Source organism: Dama dama, chromosome 5 (assembly GCF_033118175.1).
Source record: "Dama dama isolate Ldn47 chromosome 5, ASM3311817v1, whole genome shotgun sequence".
In the NCBI taxonomy this organism is placed as follows: Eukaryota; Metazoa; Chordata; class Mammalia; order Artiodactyla; family Cervidae; genus Dama; species Dama dama.
This window is the reverse complement of record NC_083685.1, coordinates 117,433,536-117,446,715: the sequence shown is the minus strand read 5'-3', so window position 1 is coordinate 117,446,715 and position 13,180 is coordinate 117,433,536. Positions and strand designations below refer to the sequence as shown.

Below are 13,180 nucleotides of genomic sequence, written 5' to 3'. Positions count from 1 at the left end.
CATTGGCCACGCAGGCTCAGACACAAGTCATCCCGCCCTGGGTTCTGCCATCTGAGAGCGTTTCCATACATGCCCATGGAGCCATAGCAGTGACCTCCTTCATAGGATAGCCTCACAATACACATTTCATTTAAAACCCACGATAGATTTGTCTCTAATTATCTGATGTTGGGACCATTTTAGCCTGTAGCCATCAAAACACTTTGGAGCAGGAAGGGTCTGAGGTCTAGGGCTGGCTCTTCCTCGGGACCACGTCTGGGCCAGTGAAGGCCAGGCAGAAGAGGCTCCCTTTTGGCAGGAAAGGAGGTGAATGGGATTGTTGTGCAACAGGACTCGTGGTGTCTCCTTACCTGGAAACCAGTACTCAGAGAGCAGGTAACCTAAGACCCAGACCTGGTCCTCCCCTCCATCCTGGCTGGTGGCCAGGAGTCTGGGCCAGGGGTCAGGATGACCTGGGTCTCCTCCACGGTGCTTCCTCCTGGCCTGCATGCACCCCGGCTGGGCCCCTTCCCCTACCCATCCCCATCCCTCGGGGTGGGTGCCCCTCTAGCGAGCTCCAGCACTTCAAATGTCAGACCAAGGAAGTGCCCCTCCCTCTTGCCTATAGCTGCTTCATCCCATCATATGCCCTCGCTTTCCCTTTCCTGAGAAACTAACACCACTTTGAAAAAAAATAACTCTTCCCCAGTTACAGGGGTTAAGAGACGGCAGGACCCTGGAGGGAGTGGGGAACCCTGAAATGGAGGGAGTGAGCAGGCCAGCTCACATTTATTTCCAACCCTCCTGCCCAGTTCGGGTTTTTTTTTTTTCTTTAAACCTCAAGTTCCCTTTTCTTCACACCATTATCAGCTTGTTTTCTTTCCTCTGGTCTGCTTGCTTCACCTTGCCATCAGCTCATCCTCAGCATGCAGAGTGCTGATTCTGTGGGAACGGCTGCAGCTCAGCACACGGATGGTCCTGGGCAGGGCCAAGGGGCCAGGCGGTGCCCAGGGGCTAGCCCAGCGCTGCTCCCCACACCTCCGCGGGCTTCACCTTTCTCACATCACCCCAACCCCCTTGAGAATCTGAAGACAGACAGGTGTGGAAGCTCAGATGGAAAAGAGAGGCCCCTTAACAGTTTCAGTTCTCACGCACCCCATCCGGGGAGGCCTGAGGGCTGCAGCTCAACCCGAATGTAAATCTTCCTCCAAAGAGGGACAGGGGGCCCAGGAGAAAAGCGAACCACAGGGAGGGCGCCTTGAGGCAGCCATGGGAACAGCCTGGGCCTGGGGTGCCTGATGCCATTTGTTCCTGACAAGTGTGTGGGCCTCGCTGTGGAGCCGCTCTTTCTGTTCCTGCCACCATGTGGGCAGGAGCTATGTTTAGGGCTGCGCTTTGTGAAACAGCTTCCAGCCTGATGGCAGGCGCGGCTCAGCAGTCCCTGGTGTCCCTCTAGAGATGCCATGGGGACAGGCTCCCCTGTGCTCCTCGCAGAGCTGAGGAGTTAGGCGCCCGGCCTCGTGTACCCGGGACTTGCAGTGCCCACCGGCTTGGCCACGGGGCAGGGGTCCGGAGGCCCAGCCTCTTGACGCCAACCCTGCCACTCGTCTCTGTTATTTGAACAAGTCACTTCAAATCCTCAGGCCCCGCTCCCTGTGCCAAATGAGGTTTGGATGAACCCAGGTTTGATTGTTTGAAGGATGAAAATCTTTCCCTGGAGCGGGTGCCCGCTGGAGCCGGGAGTGGGGGTGACTAAGCCCACAAAGTCGAGCCACAGAGGCGCTTTGGGACGGTGGCCTCGCGAGGGCCGCAGCAACGGGCACCGCAGGCGCAGGCTGCCCGGCGCCAGAAGGGGCTGAGGGCTGGTGGCCGAGGGGGCCCTCCCTGCGACGGGGCCGAGCCTCGCGGCGCGGGATCGCGTGCCCGGCCGCCCCTGCCATCTCGGCCGCCGTGCGGGGCGCCCCTGACAGCGGGCAGACTCGGCGCCCGAGGGGGCGTGGGAGCCGCGCGGGGACGCCGGCAGGGCCCACGGAGCCGGGAAATGGAAGCAGCCAAAAGCCCAGGCGCGCCCAGTTATCCTTTGCCGCCGCCTCGTCGGGAGCGCCATTTGTCACGCGAGTCGTCTCCACCTGTACTCGTCCCTGCCCCGAGGCCTCCGGCGCGGACCCTTCGGCTCCGGTCCCTGCCTCGGTCCAGAGCGGGCTGACGGGGCGGCGGGTTTCGCGAGGCGGGCGAGCGCGAAGCCCGAGGGGCGGTGCGGAGCGCGGGGTCAGCTCGAGGGGCAGACAAAGGCGGGGGACGCCGAGCGAGGGGAAGACAAAGCGCAGAAAGGGGGTCGGCGGCGGCGCCGGGGCCCCGGAGGCGGCACCGGGCGCGGCGGAGCCAATGGGCGGGCGCGGGGCGGGGGCCGGCGGGGGCGGTGCCGCGGTGAGGCGGCGGCGGCCGCGGCCGCTCAGGGACCACTGGCAGCGGCGGCAGCTCGCCCCCGCGCGCTCCTCGCACCGAGGCTTCCCCCGGAGACCGACCCCCGCCCCGCGGCCCAGGCCGGGGCCCGGTGAGACCCGCGGGCAGGCCGGGGGAGGGGCCGGCCTCCGGCTCGCGATTCGGACGGCCCAGGTGGGGGCTGTGGGCGCAAGGGCCGCCGCCCACGGGGTCCCGACGCCGAGCGTCTTAGTCCGTCGCTCTCGCCCGGGGTCCCGAGGCCGGCGTCCGCCACCCGGGCGGGGCCGAGGTCCCTGAGGCCGGGCCCGCCGGGGTCCTGGGTCTGGGGTCCGGTCCACGCGGGTTCGGAGCGGAGGAGCGGGCGGCGGCTCGGCGGGGCGGGGCGGGTGGCCCAGCCCGCGGGCGCTGTCCAGGGGCTGGGCCCGCCGAACGGAGCGTACTCGAGGCCCAGCACTGGGCAGCTTCGGGCCGGGGTCAGGCCGGGGCAGCCGCTTCTGGCTGCGGCCCCAGTGGGGCAGGCCTCCTCTGACCTCCCCTCGCGCCTGGCGGCGTCCGGGTCCGCGAAGTGTTCGGGCGGCTGCGCGGAGCCCCTCCCCCAGCCGCTGCCCGCTAACTCCGCTCCTCCCGGGACACATGGTTCCACTCAGGGACCCCTGCCCCCTGGGGAGCCGCGTGGGGCCCGAGCGGGCGAAGCGGGGGGTGGGTGAGGGGCGGAAGTGGCAAGACCCAGAGCAACAGGAAATGACTTAGGGAAAGTCCCAACCACAGCCCCCCAGCCCCCTGCCTGTAAACACCCCTACCTCCACCCTGCGGGCTGGGAAGGGCTTGCAGGGCCCTCCCAACCGACTTCCCCTTGCAGAACCCAGCGGGTGCCGCGTCTCCACTCGGGGCCTCCATCGCCTTCAACGAGCCATGTTCCAGGCCGCCGGAGCCGCCGCCCAGGCCACCCCCTCCCATGTAGGTGATCAGCCGGGGTGGGAGGGCACTCCATCCCCGCAGGTGTCTGGCCCGAGCCTGAAGGGACGAGGAGCGGCCTGTTTGCCGGCCTCCCTCCCCTTCCCCTTTGAGTCCCCCTGGGATCTGGGCTGGTGATGGTCTAGGGCCCTCCTCAACTGACCCTGCCCCACCGCCCTCTCCCTCAGGAAGCCAAAGGTGGCGGTTCCAGCAGCACGGTTCAGCGCTCCAAGGTAGGGCCCTGAGGCTGGGCTGTGCGGGGAGGAAGGGGTGGGCGCCAGTCAGGCCCCTGATGGAGTCTCTCCCGGAACAGTCCTTCAGCCTTCGGGCTCAGGTGAAGGAGACCTGCACCTCCTGCCAGAAGACCGTGTACCCCATGGAGCGACTGGTGGCCGACAAGCTCATTTTCCACAGCTCTTGCTTCTGCTGCAAGCACTGTCACACCAAGCTCAGGTGCACCCCCGCCCTGACCCCGCCCCAGCCCTCCTGACCCGGCCTGACCTGACCACAGTGTTCTGCTTCTGCAGCCTGGGCAGCTACGCAGCACTGCACGGGGAATTCTACTGCAAGCCCCACTTTCAGCAGCTGTTTAAGAGCAAAGGCAACTACGACGAAGGCTTCGGCCGGAAGCAGCACAAGGAGCTCTGGGCCCACAAGGAGGTGGACCCTGGCACCAAGACAGCCTGAGGCCCCTCTGGACGGCCGGGCCCCGGGTGAGGGTGGAAAGGGGATGAGGCCATTTTGCTCAGGCAGAGGGTTGCAGGGGCAGGGCTCTGCTCCCGGATTCCTTCTTCCTCCGCCGGTGGGGGTTCGGGAACCAGGATTGGGGTTTGCTCACCACCCTACTTCCTGTTTCTTTCAGCCTACCCCACCTCACCCCAGGGCCCCCCCTGGGAGGCCCTCAAACTCAGCTTCCCTATCTAGGTGCCTTTTCTCCAGCAAGGAGTCAGCATGCCCCCTCAGGGTCCCAAGCTCCCTCACTGCCACCCAGGGGCCTGTGTGGCCCCCACGTCTCCCCATCTACCTCTGCCCTTAGCCTGGTCCTGAGCCATGGAGACTGGAGGAAGGTGAGCCAGGGTGCCCCCTGCTGGGCCTCTCCAAATGTCCCCCAGGGCCCAGTGTAGGGGGAGGGGAACTGGAACAGCTCTGGGCCCCCTCCACCTGCAGAGGTGAGGCAGGGCGTGCCTGTCAGGGCCGGGATCATCCCACAGTGCGGAAGCAGCGGAAGGGAAAGCCTCCACCAGGCTGAGCCACAGGGACTGGGGGGTGCTGGCGGGGCCACATTCTCCCTCCTCCCACTTCTGCCGGTTTTGACTGTTGTAATCAATCCTATTTTAAACCTGTTTCGACAGATTCTGGCTCTGTTATATGGCCGATTGGGGGGGGGGGGGGGCGCGGTTTGCGGCAGGGACACACCACACAGAGGTGAAGGGGAACAGCATCAGGCCAACGCATTCCTGGCCTTGACTGGTGGCGGGGGGTGGTGGTTAGGGTGATGGGTGTCAGGGATCTTACCAGGCAGCCTGAGAAAAGGGGGTGTTCTTCCCAACCAGGTCTCTCCACGTCAAACTCAGCGAGTTTGAGGACTGAACCCCACTGGGTCTCTCAGCCTGTGCTGCCCAAGATCGGGCCGTCAGCAGGTGATGGTGCTGAGTCCTTACCTAGATCTTCTTTGTCCTGGAAATCAGGAAGGGATGGGCAAACCAGAGGATCCAACAAGTTGTGTCCAAGGGCTTAGTCTCTGTGCCCTTTCCCCAGCAAGGAGTCAGTGTGCCCCTTCAGGGTCTCTCTTCCACTTTTCCAGCTCCAGGGAATGGGGCAGTCATGGTCACCATCCCAAGCAGTCAAAGGAGAAATAGCTCTTCTTCTCTTGGGGACAAGTTTACAGTGACACAAACAAGGAGAACCTAAGACCCCACCCCTCAGGAGAATACAGACAGGAAGTCGGGACTGTCCTGCCCCAGACCCAACCGTCCTGGTCTCCCCCAGCTGACTGGACTGTGTAAATTGGCAGAACAAGAGGGCAGACTCCTAGGGGGATTACCTGACCCTAACCCTGTACAAGTCCTTAAGTTCCTAAGTGACCTCGTGCCCACAGAACAGGGTAGGAAGCAGGGCCTCAAACTCCGGTGGTAGATAGGCCACTGTGCTGTGTTGCCCTGGAAGTAACAGAGCCAACAGGAAGCAGAGTTGGCACTCTGAGCCTGGGTCCTCAGAGCATGAGGGGAATGCAGAGCGCCTCACTCGAGGCAGCTCTAACTTCTGCACCAGAGGCCTCAGCTGGGGACGAGGTTGGTCTTCCACCCAGAGCTAAGCAACAGCATCAGCTCACTCAAGAAGAGCCAGCAGAGGTGGCTTGTGGCGGTACCTGCCTCACAAGGATGTGACTTCGGCTGGCAAGGACTTCCCGGGGCTGGGAGGACTAGTGGATCCCACAGAGGTCCTGGGAACTAAGCCACGGTGACGCTCAAGTCGGGTGAGCTGACAGTGTCACCTCAGGAAGTCAGCTGTGGTAGGACCACCCTCAGTAAAGCGCCGAGGAGTTGGGGAGGAAGAGAGGGTGCCGTCTCTGAGCTAGCAGTGCCCAGGACCCCTCTGGGAATCATTTCAAGTTCTCTGCTGAGGGACGCAAGCTTGTTGACAGGCAGCATAACCTGGCTTCTCCCAGGTAAACACTTACTGCCTCCACCCCACAACCAAAAGCACTGCCACAGGACCCCTTGGGTATAAATGATCCCTTTTATTGTAAGTAATGCACGACACTGGCCTGGCTTTGCACTGCAAGCCCTCGGTCAAGATATAGTCAAATAACTATGGCTGCAGGTTCTTCTGCACGATCCACAATTCAGACTCACAGAGCTGGGGTGGGCAGGAGGGCAGTGGAGAGTGGACTGTCCCCAGCCCTGGCCTCTCCATGTTGGGTTGGCCAAGGCCGAAATACCCCACGGAATGATAAGCAAATGGTGGCATGGCCCTTCCCACAGCCAGCCTGGGGCTGCTAGGAGACGGCCCTTCAGATCCTTTGGGCCAGGCCATCCTAGGCCCCACAACTTTTCATTTGGATTATTTAATAAAAAAAAAAAAAAAAAACAATAAATTAAAATTAAGCAACAGCTTGGTCCTGAGGATGCTGAGCCAGCATGTCCACAGTTTTTGGCACAAAAAAAAGAAAAATCAGGGTCTTGTTTTTTTGGAGTGTAGGATTTGTTGGCTTGTTGGCAAATTCATTTTTAAGAACACATTCCCTGTGAGGTAAGACCCCGGGGGTGGGGCTCTGTGAGAGCCTGAACCTGGGACACAGAGTCGTCTCATCTGGCACCGGCACCACTTTCCTGTTGGGGTTGGGGACTGGGGATTGGGGTGTGGGCCCAAGAAGAATGCTACAGCCATCAGGACGGGGTTGTGGAGAGGCCGAGCTGCCAATCAGCAGCTTTGGTCGAGACAAGGGGCCGGTCCCCTCCCTGGGCAAGAGCCGAGGTGGAGGCAGGAGCATACACTCACTGTCTTCAGAGGGCCCGGCTGGGGTGCCTGACGGAGGCCCTTGGGGGCGAGGATGGAAACAGAGGCCCAGGCCCAACTGGCACCGTGCAACACACATTCCTGCAAAACCAGCTGCTTTCGTTTGCTCTTCTCTCTCTTGAGGCGTCCATCACCTGTAACAGTCTAGAATTGATATATATAAAAACCATCAAATATGATCTGAGATATAAATTAACAAGTACAAGGCCTCACATTACATGATGTGAAAAGGCTAAAAACAGCGATAGAAACTACATTCATAAAAGTGCATCGTCAACATACAACGAAGGCTTTGGCTTGTTCTGGTGCCCGTGGGGGAGTGGGCATGGCTGGCAATGAGCTGCCTGGCGCGAATCCCCAGCTCCTTGGAGACACCCATCCCTGGGCACTGGCTTTTTTTTTTTTCTCTTTTAACAACAACTCCCAAGGAAACTGGGTGTTGAGAGGGAGGAGCTCTAGCAATAGGCACATTTTGGAGGGGAGGGGCCGGAAGAAAGGACCAGCGCCCAGGCTGAGGTAAGTAAGGCCGACTCTAAGCTGCTTGAAGATACTGGCTCCCCGAGCCCTGCTGCCATTCCACCCCCAGGGGAGCGAGAAGGGAAAGAGGCTGAGACCTCGTGGGGATGGGCGAGGCTGGCCACAGAGGAACAGAGCTGGAGGTTCCCGACACAGGTGGTGGCATCACACAGGCTCTCCCTTCTACCAGGCAGAGCTCTGGCCTAGCAGGTCACAACCCGCAGACAGCCTGATACAACTCCCCGGCTCTGCGGGACGCTCCACTCAGGGTAGCCAGCCGGCTCAGGTGCCCTCACCGTATTGTCTGTCATCTTCTCTGCTCCGGTGGGGGAACAGGTGCCAGCCAGGAGCACAAGGCCTGGGGCCATGACCCTCAGCTCTCCAATCTGGCCCAAGGCCCCAGCCCACAGCAGGGGTACTCAGAACCCAGAGGGCACACGAAGTCGCCAGTTGAGAAACTGGGTACAGCATAAGAGTGACTCCAACTTATAAAACACAGACAATTGCATTGACAGACTGGGTCTCCCCTCAGTGGGGGCAGTTCCACATCTCAGGCCCCTGCTTGAGGGTGTGTGGTGGGGGGGCAGGGTCATGGGGGCAGGCAGGACAGGCTCCTCCTTCCCTGAATAAGGCAGCATAACAGTTGCTTCATTCATCTTTGGTAAAGGACAGGGGCTGGCAAAGCTGGCCTGGGGCTCCAGGGAGAGGGCCGCCCAGGCCTCTGCTTTCCATTGGCTGTGGGGTGCTGGGCTTTACCTCAGGCTTGGGTGGGCTTATCAGCCCAGAGATGCCCTGGTGGTCTCCAGACATGGGGAGGAGAAACAAAGTAACACTCTGAATGAAAGTAACACTATTCAGACCCTTGTGTCCATCCTGTGCCCCAGACTCTCTGGGGTCTGGTGCTGATGGCCATGTCAAGACACAGCCCCGAGGGTGGGGCCCTGGGTGCCTCGCACACTGTTCCAGCTCCTTCCCCTCCAGGCTGAGCTGAGGACGCTGGTGCTTCGGGTCTGGCAGGCTGGGGGCTCCCAGTCCGTGAGGCTGCAGCCGCCCTCCCAGGCCCCGGGCCCCAGCAGCAAAAGGGCACAGACAACGCTGGCTGGACTCAGCTCCGTGGTCCATGGCCCAACTTTGCTGAGCCCCTCAGCAGCCCCTCGCCCATGCAGAAGGGGCGGCCGGCAGCAGTGTGGCCTTGAGAGCTCAGTACACAAGCTGTGCAAAGTGGTGTGTGAGCAGCTCCTCGGCCGAAGGTCTCTGGCGGGCCTCCACAAAAATGCGCCTCAGGAAGTCCCGGCCATGTTCAGAGATGTGGGAGGGCAGCTGAGGGTTGGTGGGCTGGGTGGCGATCTTGAAAATGGCGGCCATAGCTTCATACTCTGCCCAAGGTGGTTTCTCTGTCAGCATCTCCACCACTGTGCAGCCCAGGCTCCTGGAGAGAGAGAGAACCCCCGCGTCACCCCAGAGCCAGCCCCAAGCTCCCAGCCATCCCGCACACAGCTGTGAAAGGAGGTGCCTTTCTCGAAACACACTGAGGCAGGATGGGCCAGGCTGGGGGTGAACACCCCTGAAGAGGGCCCCCACAGCCAGAAGAGGTTATCACAGCCCCGTTAACTTCTTCCACGTGGGCTTCATCAACCTGCACCCACCCGGCTGCTTCCTGATATCGGGGAGAACCACTGAGCATGTGCACAAAGTGCTCTGAAATAACGGTACTGGTTTCCTACTGCTGCTCTAACAGTGACCATGATCCCAGTGGCATAAAAAAGCAGCCTAGGAGTGTTCCTGCTGTGGAGGTCGGACGCCTAAGGGCAGTCTCACTGGGCTGAAGTCAGTGTGCCACTCGGGACAGTTCCTTGTGGAGGCTCTCAGGGGAAAGCCCGTCTCCTGGCCTCTTCCCACTCTTAGAGGCTGCCTGTGTTCTCGGCTCATGGCTCCTTTCTTGTCTCACTCCAACCTCTTGTTTCCTTTGTCACACCTCTTACTACTCACTCTAATCTCCTGCCTCTTTTATAAGGACCTTTGTGAGTATACTGGGCCCATCTGGATAATCCAGGATCATCTCCCCATTTCAAAATTCTTAAAACTCATGTCTGCAAAGGCCCTACTGTCACATAAGGTAACACTTACTCATCCCTTTGGGATTAGGATATGGACATCTTCAGGGACCACTATTCTGCCCCCCCACAGTAACATTCTAAGAGGAAGTGATGCTCTCATAACTTTCAGGCCCTTTCAGAGGATGGACACAAAATTAGAGCAGCTGCAGGCCATCTGAGCACTAGGAAAGGGAGCCGAAGCCTACCACTACTGCTTAGAGACCCATCCAGGCCTTCAAATGGGATCCGAGTTCTTTCAAGCATTTAGCAAACACCCCAGGGATGTTTTCCATGGCCTAAGCTCTCAGCAAGAATAGTTGCTGTTCAGAGTGAAAACACAACACATCTGCTGTGTGTACTGCTGCAGACACTACCACCCCTGCCCACATGGAGCCTGCAACCTGGCCTCGCTGGCCAGAGGCCAATCCTCATTCTTGCCACACTGCAGAGCCCTCAGCCCCATTTCTAAACTGGAGCCACTATAGCCCAGACCAGGAGATGGGGGTCCCAGCATGTCCCCAGCACACTCACCACACGTCTGCCTTCCTTCCGTAGCCCTCACCGCTGATCACCTCGGGGCTCATCCAGTAGGGAGTGCCAGTGACTGAGCGCATGCCCGTGCCGGACATGCAGATGGTTTGCAGGCGCTTGCTGGCCCCAAAGTCCCCCAGCTTCACATTTCCAGCAGAGTCTCGCAGGATGTTGGCTCCTAAGGCATGAAAGGGCAGAGGCTGCAGCCCTGGACCCCTGGCACTTGCCGCCATCCTCCTTCTGTCCCACCCTCCCAGTCCAAAGGGCTGCTGGGTAGGATGGGGGCCTCGTGAGCTGGAACTGAACCACACAGAGCTAACAGGCTAGTGGTGGGAGGCATCTACACAGCAGCGAACAGTCATCACCACAGCTAGCATCTGCAGAGCCCTTCGCTGTGTTTTTCCAAATCACTGAACTGATCTTTACACCAGTCCCCCAAGGAAGTCATTAGGATTTCACGTTTCAGAAAGTTCACAACAACCGGGTGGAGAGTCCCCGAGTTTCTAGGTCATGGCGAGCCCACAGCCTGCCCCGCTCACCCTTGATGTCCCGGTGAACAATCATGTTGCTGTGCAAGTAGGACATGCCTTCCAGTATCTGCCGGGTGTACTTCCGGGTCACACTCTCTGTCAGAGCACCGTAGGCCTTCAGCTGGTCTTTCACTGAACCCTAAAGTCACAGGAGTCAGAGCGGTCACTGCAGGAAGGCGGAGGGAAGAGGGCAAGGCTATTTCCAGCCCCCAGTGTTCAGCAAGGGAGTGAGGTCCAGTCCCCATTAATGCAGGCCAGGCACCATGCTAAGGGCTGTCAGGCAGCTTGGAGAAAAGTATGAGACAGCCCTTCCCTCAAGCTAGGGTGACCCAAACCCAGAAGGGAGGTCTGTGTGCTCCAGGTAGAGGCAGGACCTACTGGATGGTGCAGCTGCCCTGTAAGCCTCAGGTCAGGGGAGCCTGGGACAATTCTCACCCCACACCGTCACTGCAGCCAGATGCAGGGCCTGCTGACTCCAGGTCCTGCCCCTGCCTCACTTTTCCCCTGGAGCCTCTGGAGTCTCAGGTAACCAGACTCATGTCAAAGGGACCCCCCCCCTCCACAGCCGCAGCCCCACGACAGTCCCTCTCGTGCACGTCCGCCTGTGTCACAGGGCACATACCCCTGGCATGTACTCCATGAAGATGGTCAGAGTCTTCTCGGCGCGGTCCCGCAGGCAGCCGTAGTACTGCACTATGCGCTCATGCTGCAAGTTCTTCAGCAACTGGATCTCGCACTCCAGAGCACTCACCTCCTGGGAAGGGGCCAGTGGTCACCGAGGCTTGCAGGCCTCGGTTCTACCTGCCTGGCATCAGCTCAGCTTGCCCTAGTCAGTGGCCTCAGAGGAGCCCATGTGCCGTGGGAACTTCAGCTGGAGAAAACGGGGAATGTCTCAACTGTCTGGCCCTTGCCCACAATGCTGGCTAAGCTGTGGGATGGGGCATTCCCATGCTGGAAGACAGAAGACGGTGGGGTGGGAGATGGGTTTGTGGGCGCAGCTAAGGAGTTCAGACAACTGCTGAATTTGTGCACTCAAACTGGAGTGAAGGCCACAGCCAAAGCTAAGCTCCAAAGACAGGCTCCTTCCTGGCTCAGGGGCTGGGAGAGTGGCATCTGTCTGCTGAGGTGGGGGGCTGGGGGGCAGGAGCTGCTTGTTGTGGCACTGGCCATCCAAACCAGTCTGGGCAGCTAGACACTTTGACACCAACTAATCTCTTCCTAGGACTGGGGTAGATGGTAAAGGAGCTTGGGAGGAAGAATGATGGGAGAAACAACCTGTAGCATCTCAAGCAATTAGTCTGTGCAAGAAGACAGGCATTTTGCTGAGAAGGAGGAATTGGAAGTCAGACTGTAGGGAAGGCAGTACCTTGCTTGTCTCGGGACTGTCTGGGTCAAACTGCACCTGCTTGGAAGCAAGCTCTCGTCCTGTGTCCACGTCATAGCACAAATAGACCCTGCCAAAGGCACCCTGGCCTAGGAGCTTCCCTCGGCGCCAATTAATAGGGGCACTGGGAGCTACAGGAGAACAGTAGGAAAGAGCATTAGAGTTCATGCACTTATTTCCCGACATCCCACCTCATTGTCCGAAGGCCCGAGCTGCCCCTCACCAGGCGTCATCACACCTCAGCACAGCATCTCCACCCTCACCTGGAACAGGCTCAGGGCCCTGGCCAATCAGACCTCAAGGCCCACACCCTGATAAGCAGAGGACTGACTAAAATCACAGTTAAATGCTTATCTGAACTGATTAAACACCTTTATACTTCCAAGGCCCCCAGACAGCTCATTATGTCAGGGATTAAGGAGATTGCTCTTCATTTAAACATGGAGAAACTAAAGGCCAGAGAGGAGTGGCTCATCACACAACAGTGGAGTGAGGACCAAGGTCCAGGGGATCTGCTGCCCCCTCAGGCTCTTCCCCTGGGTACGGATGGGCCAGGGCAGCCACCCGCCAAGCCCAACAGCCCAGGGGACTCGCTGGCCCCCGGCCCTGAGCATCCCTCAGGCAGGCCCTCCCCAGCCAGGCCCACTCCTCACACTTGGTGGGCACACTCCTCTCCTGCACAGAGAGGGCGTTCTCGCTGTCGGCGCTCCGCAGGCGGCCTCGGGGGTCCAGGTACTGCACTGCCAGGCCCATGTTCTCGCCGTTTGTGCTCAGGGAGCGGCTAGAGGGCACCAGGGTGAACAGGTTGCCTTGATGACGCCGTATTCGGGGAAAAGTTCTTCTGCCTGAATGGGTGCAGGGGCCAGAGTAGAGCAAGTCAGCGCCCTGACTGCAAGGCCAAATGTGCCAACCAGGTTATAACACCAGCTCCAGTCCATCTTCTCTTCCCTCCCACCCAACTCTGGCCAGAATGGCTGATGTCTCAAGCATCCTGAGGATCAGGACAAAAGCAGGAATCAGCAAGCAGCCAGGGGGTTCAGGGAAAGCCAGCCAAAGGGAAAGTGCAAGGCTGGCCCTCATGCCCCACAACACCCGTGGGGCCAATCCATGGCTGCTCTGTTTTCCTTGGCATCTTAATCCTACACCTCTGTGGAAGTTCCATTCCGTTTGCTGCCTGAGGCAGAAGAGGGCAGTGGAGAGTTGGTGCCTGGAGCACGCCGTGCCCTCAG

At 59.8% G+C, this 13,180-nt stretch overlaps 2 protein-coding genes across 6 annotated transcripts in view; one reads left to right on the top strand and one right to left on the bottom strand.

Moving 5' to 3' along the window:
• Window positions 1-2,427: 2,427 nt before the first annotated feature.
• On the top strand, window positions 2,428-4,728 carry LIMD2 (LIM domain containing 2). Of its 2 annotated transcripts, none has more exons than XM_061144338.1 (5): window positions 2,428-2,533; window positions 3,281-3,378; window positions 3,564-3,608; window positions 3,689-3,828; window positions 3,903-4,728. In XM_061144338.1, the coding sequence occupies exons 2-5, from the start codon at window positions 3,334-3,336 to the stop codon at window positions 4,060-4,062; spliced, it is 390 nt and encodes a 129-aa protein (XP_061000321.1). In that variant the 5' UTR covers window positions 2,428-2,533; window positions 3,281-3,333; the 3' UTR covers window positions 4,063-4,728. The 2 variants fall into 2 exon arrangements, with proteins under 2 accessions (XP_061000321.1, XP_061000322.1); XM_061144339.1 differs by having other exon boundaries at window positions 2,431-2,595.
• A 1,372-nt stretch (window positions 4,729-6,100) lies between these two features.
• Window positions 6,101-13,180, bottom strand: part of MAP3K3 (mitogen-activated protein kinase kinase kinase 3) — a 59,017-nt gene continuing 51,937 nt past the window's right edge. For all 4 annotated transcript variants that reach the window (XM_061144337.1, XM_061144333.1, XM_061144334.1 and 1 more), the window contains 6 exons: window positions 12,605-12,796; window positions 11,934-12,082; window positions 11,190-11,321; window positions 10,577-10,706; window positions 10,038-10,215; window positions 6,101-8,839 (listed from right to left, as the gene is read on the bottom strand). In XM_061144337.1, the coding sequence (XP_061000320.1) occupies window positions 8,611-8,839; window positions 10,038-10,215; window positions 10,577-10,706; window positions 11,190-11,321; window positions 11,934-12,082; window positions 12,605-12,796 (1,010 nt within the window). In that variant the 3' untranslated portion in view covers window positions 6,101-8,610. The remainder of the gene's footprint in view (window positions 8,840-10,037; window positions 10,216-10,576; window positions 10,707-11,189; window positions 11,322-11,933; window positions 12,083-12,604; window positions 12,797-13,180) is intronic.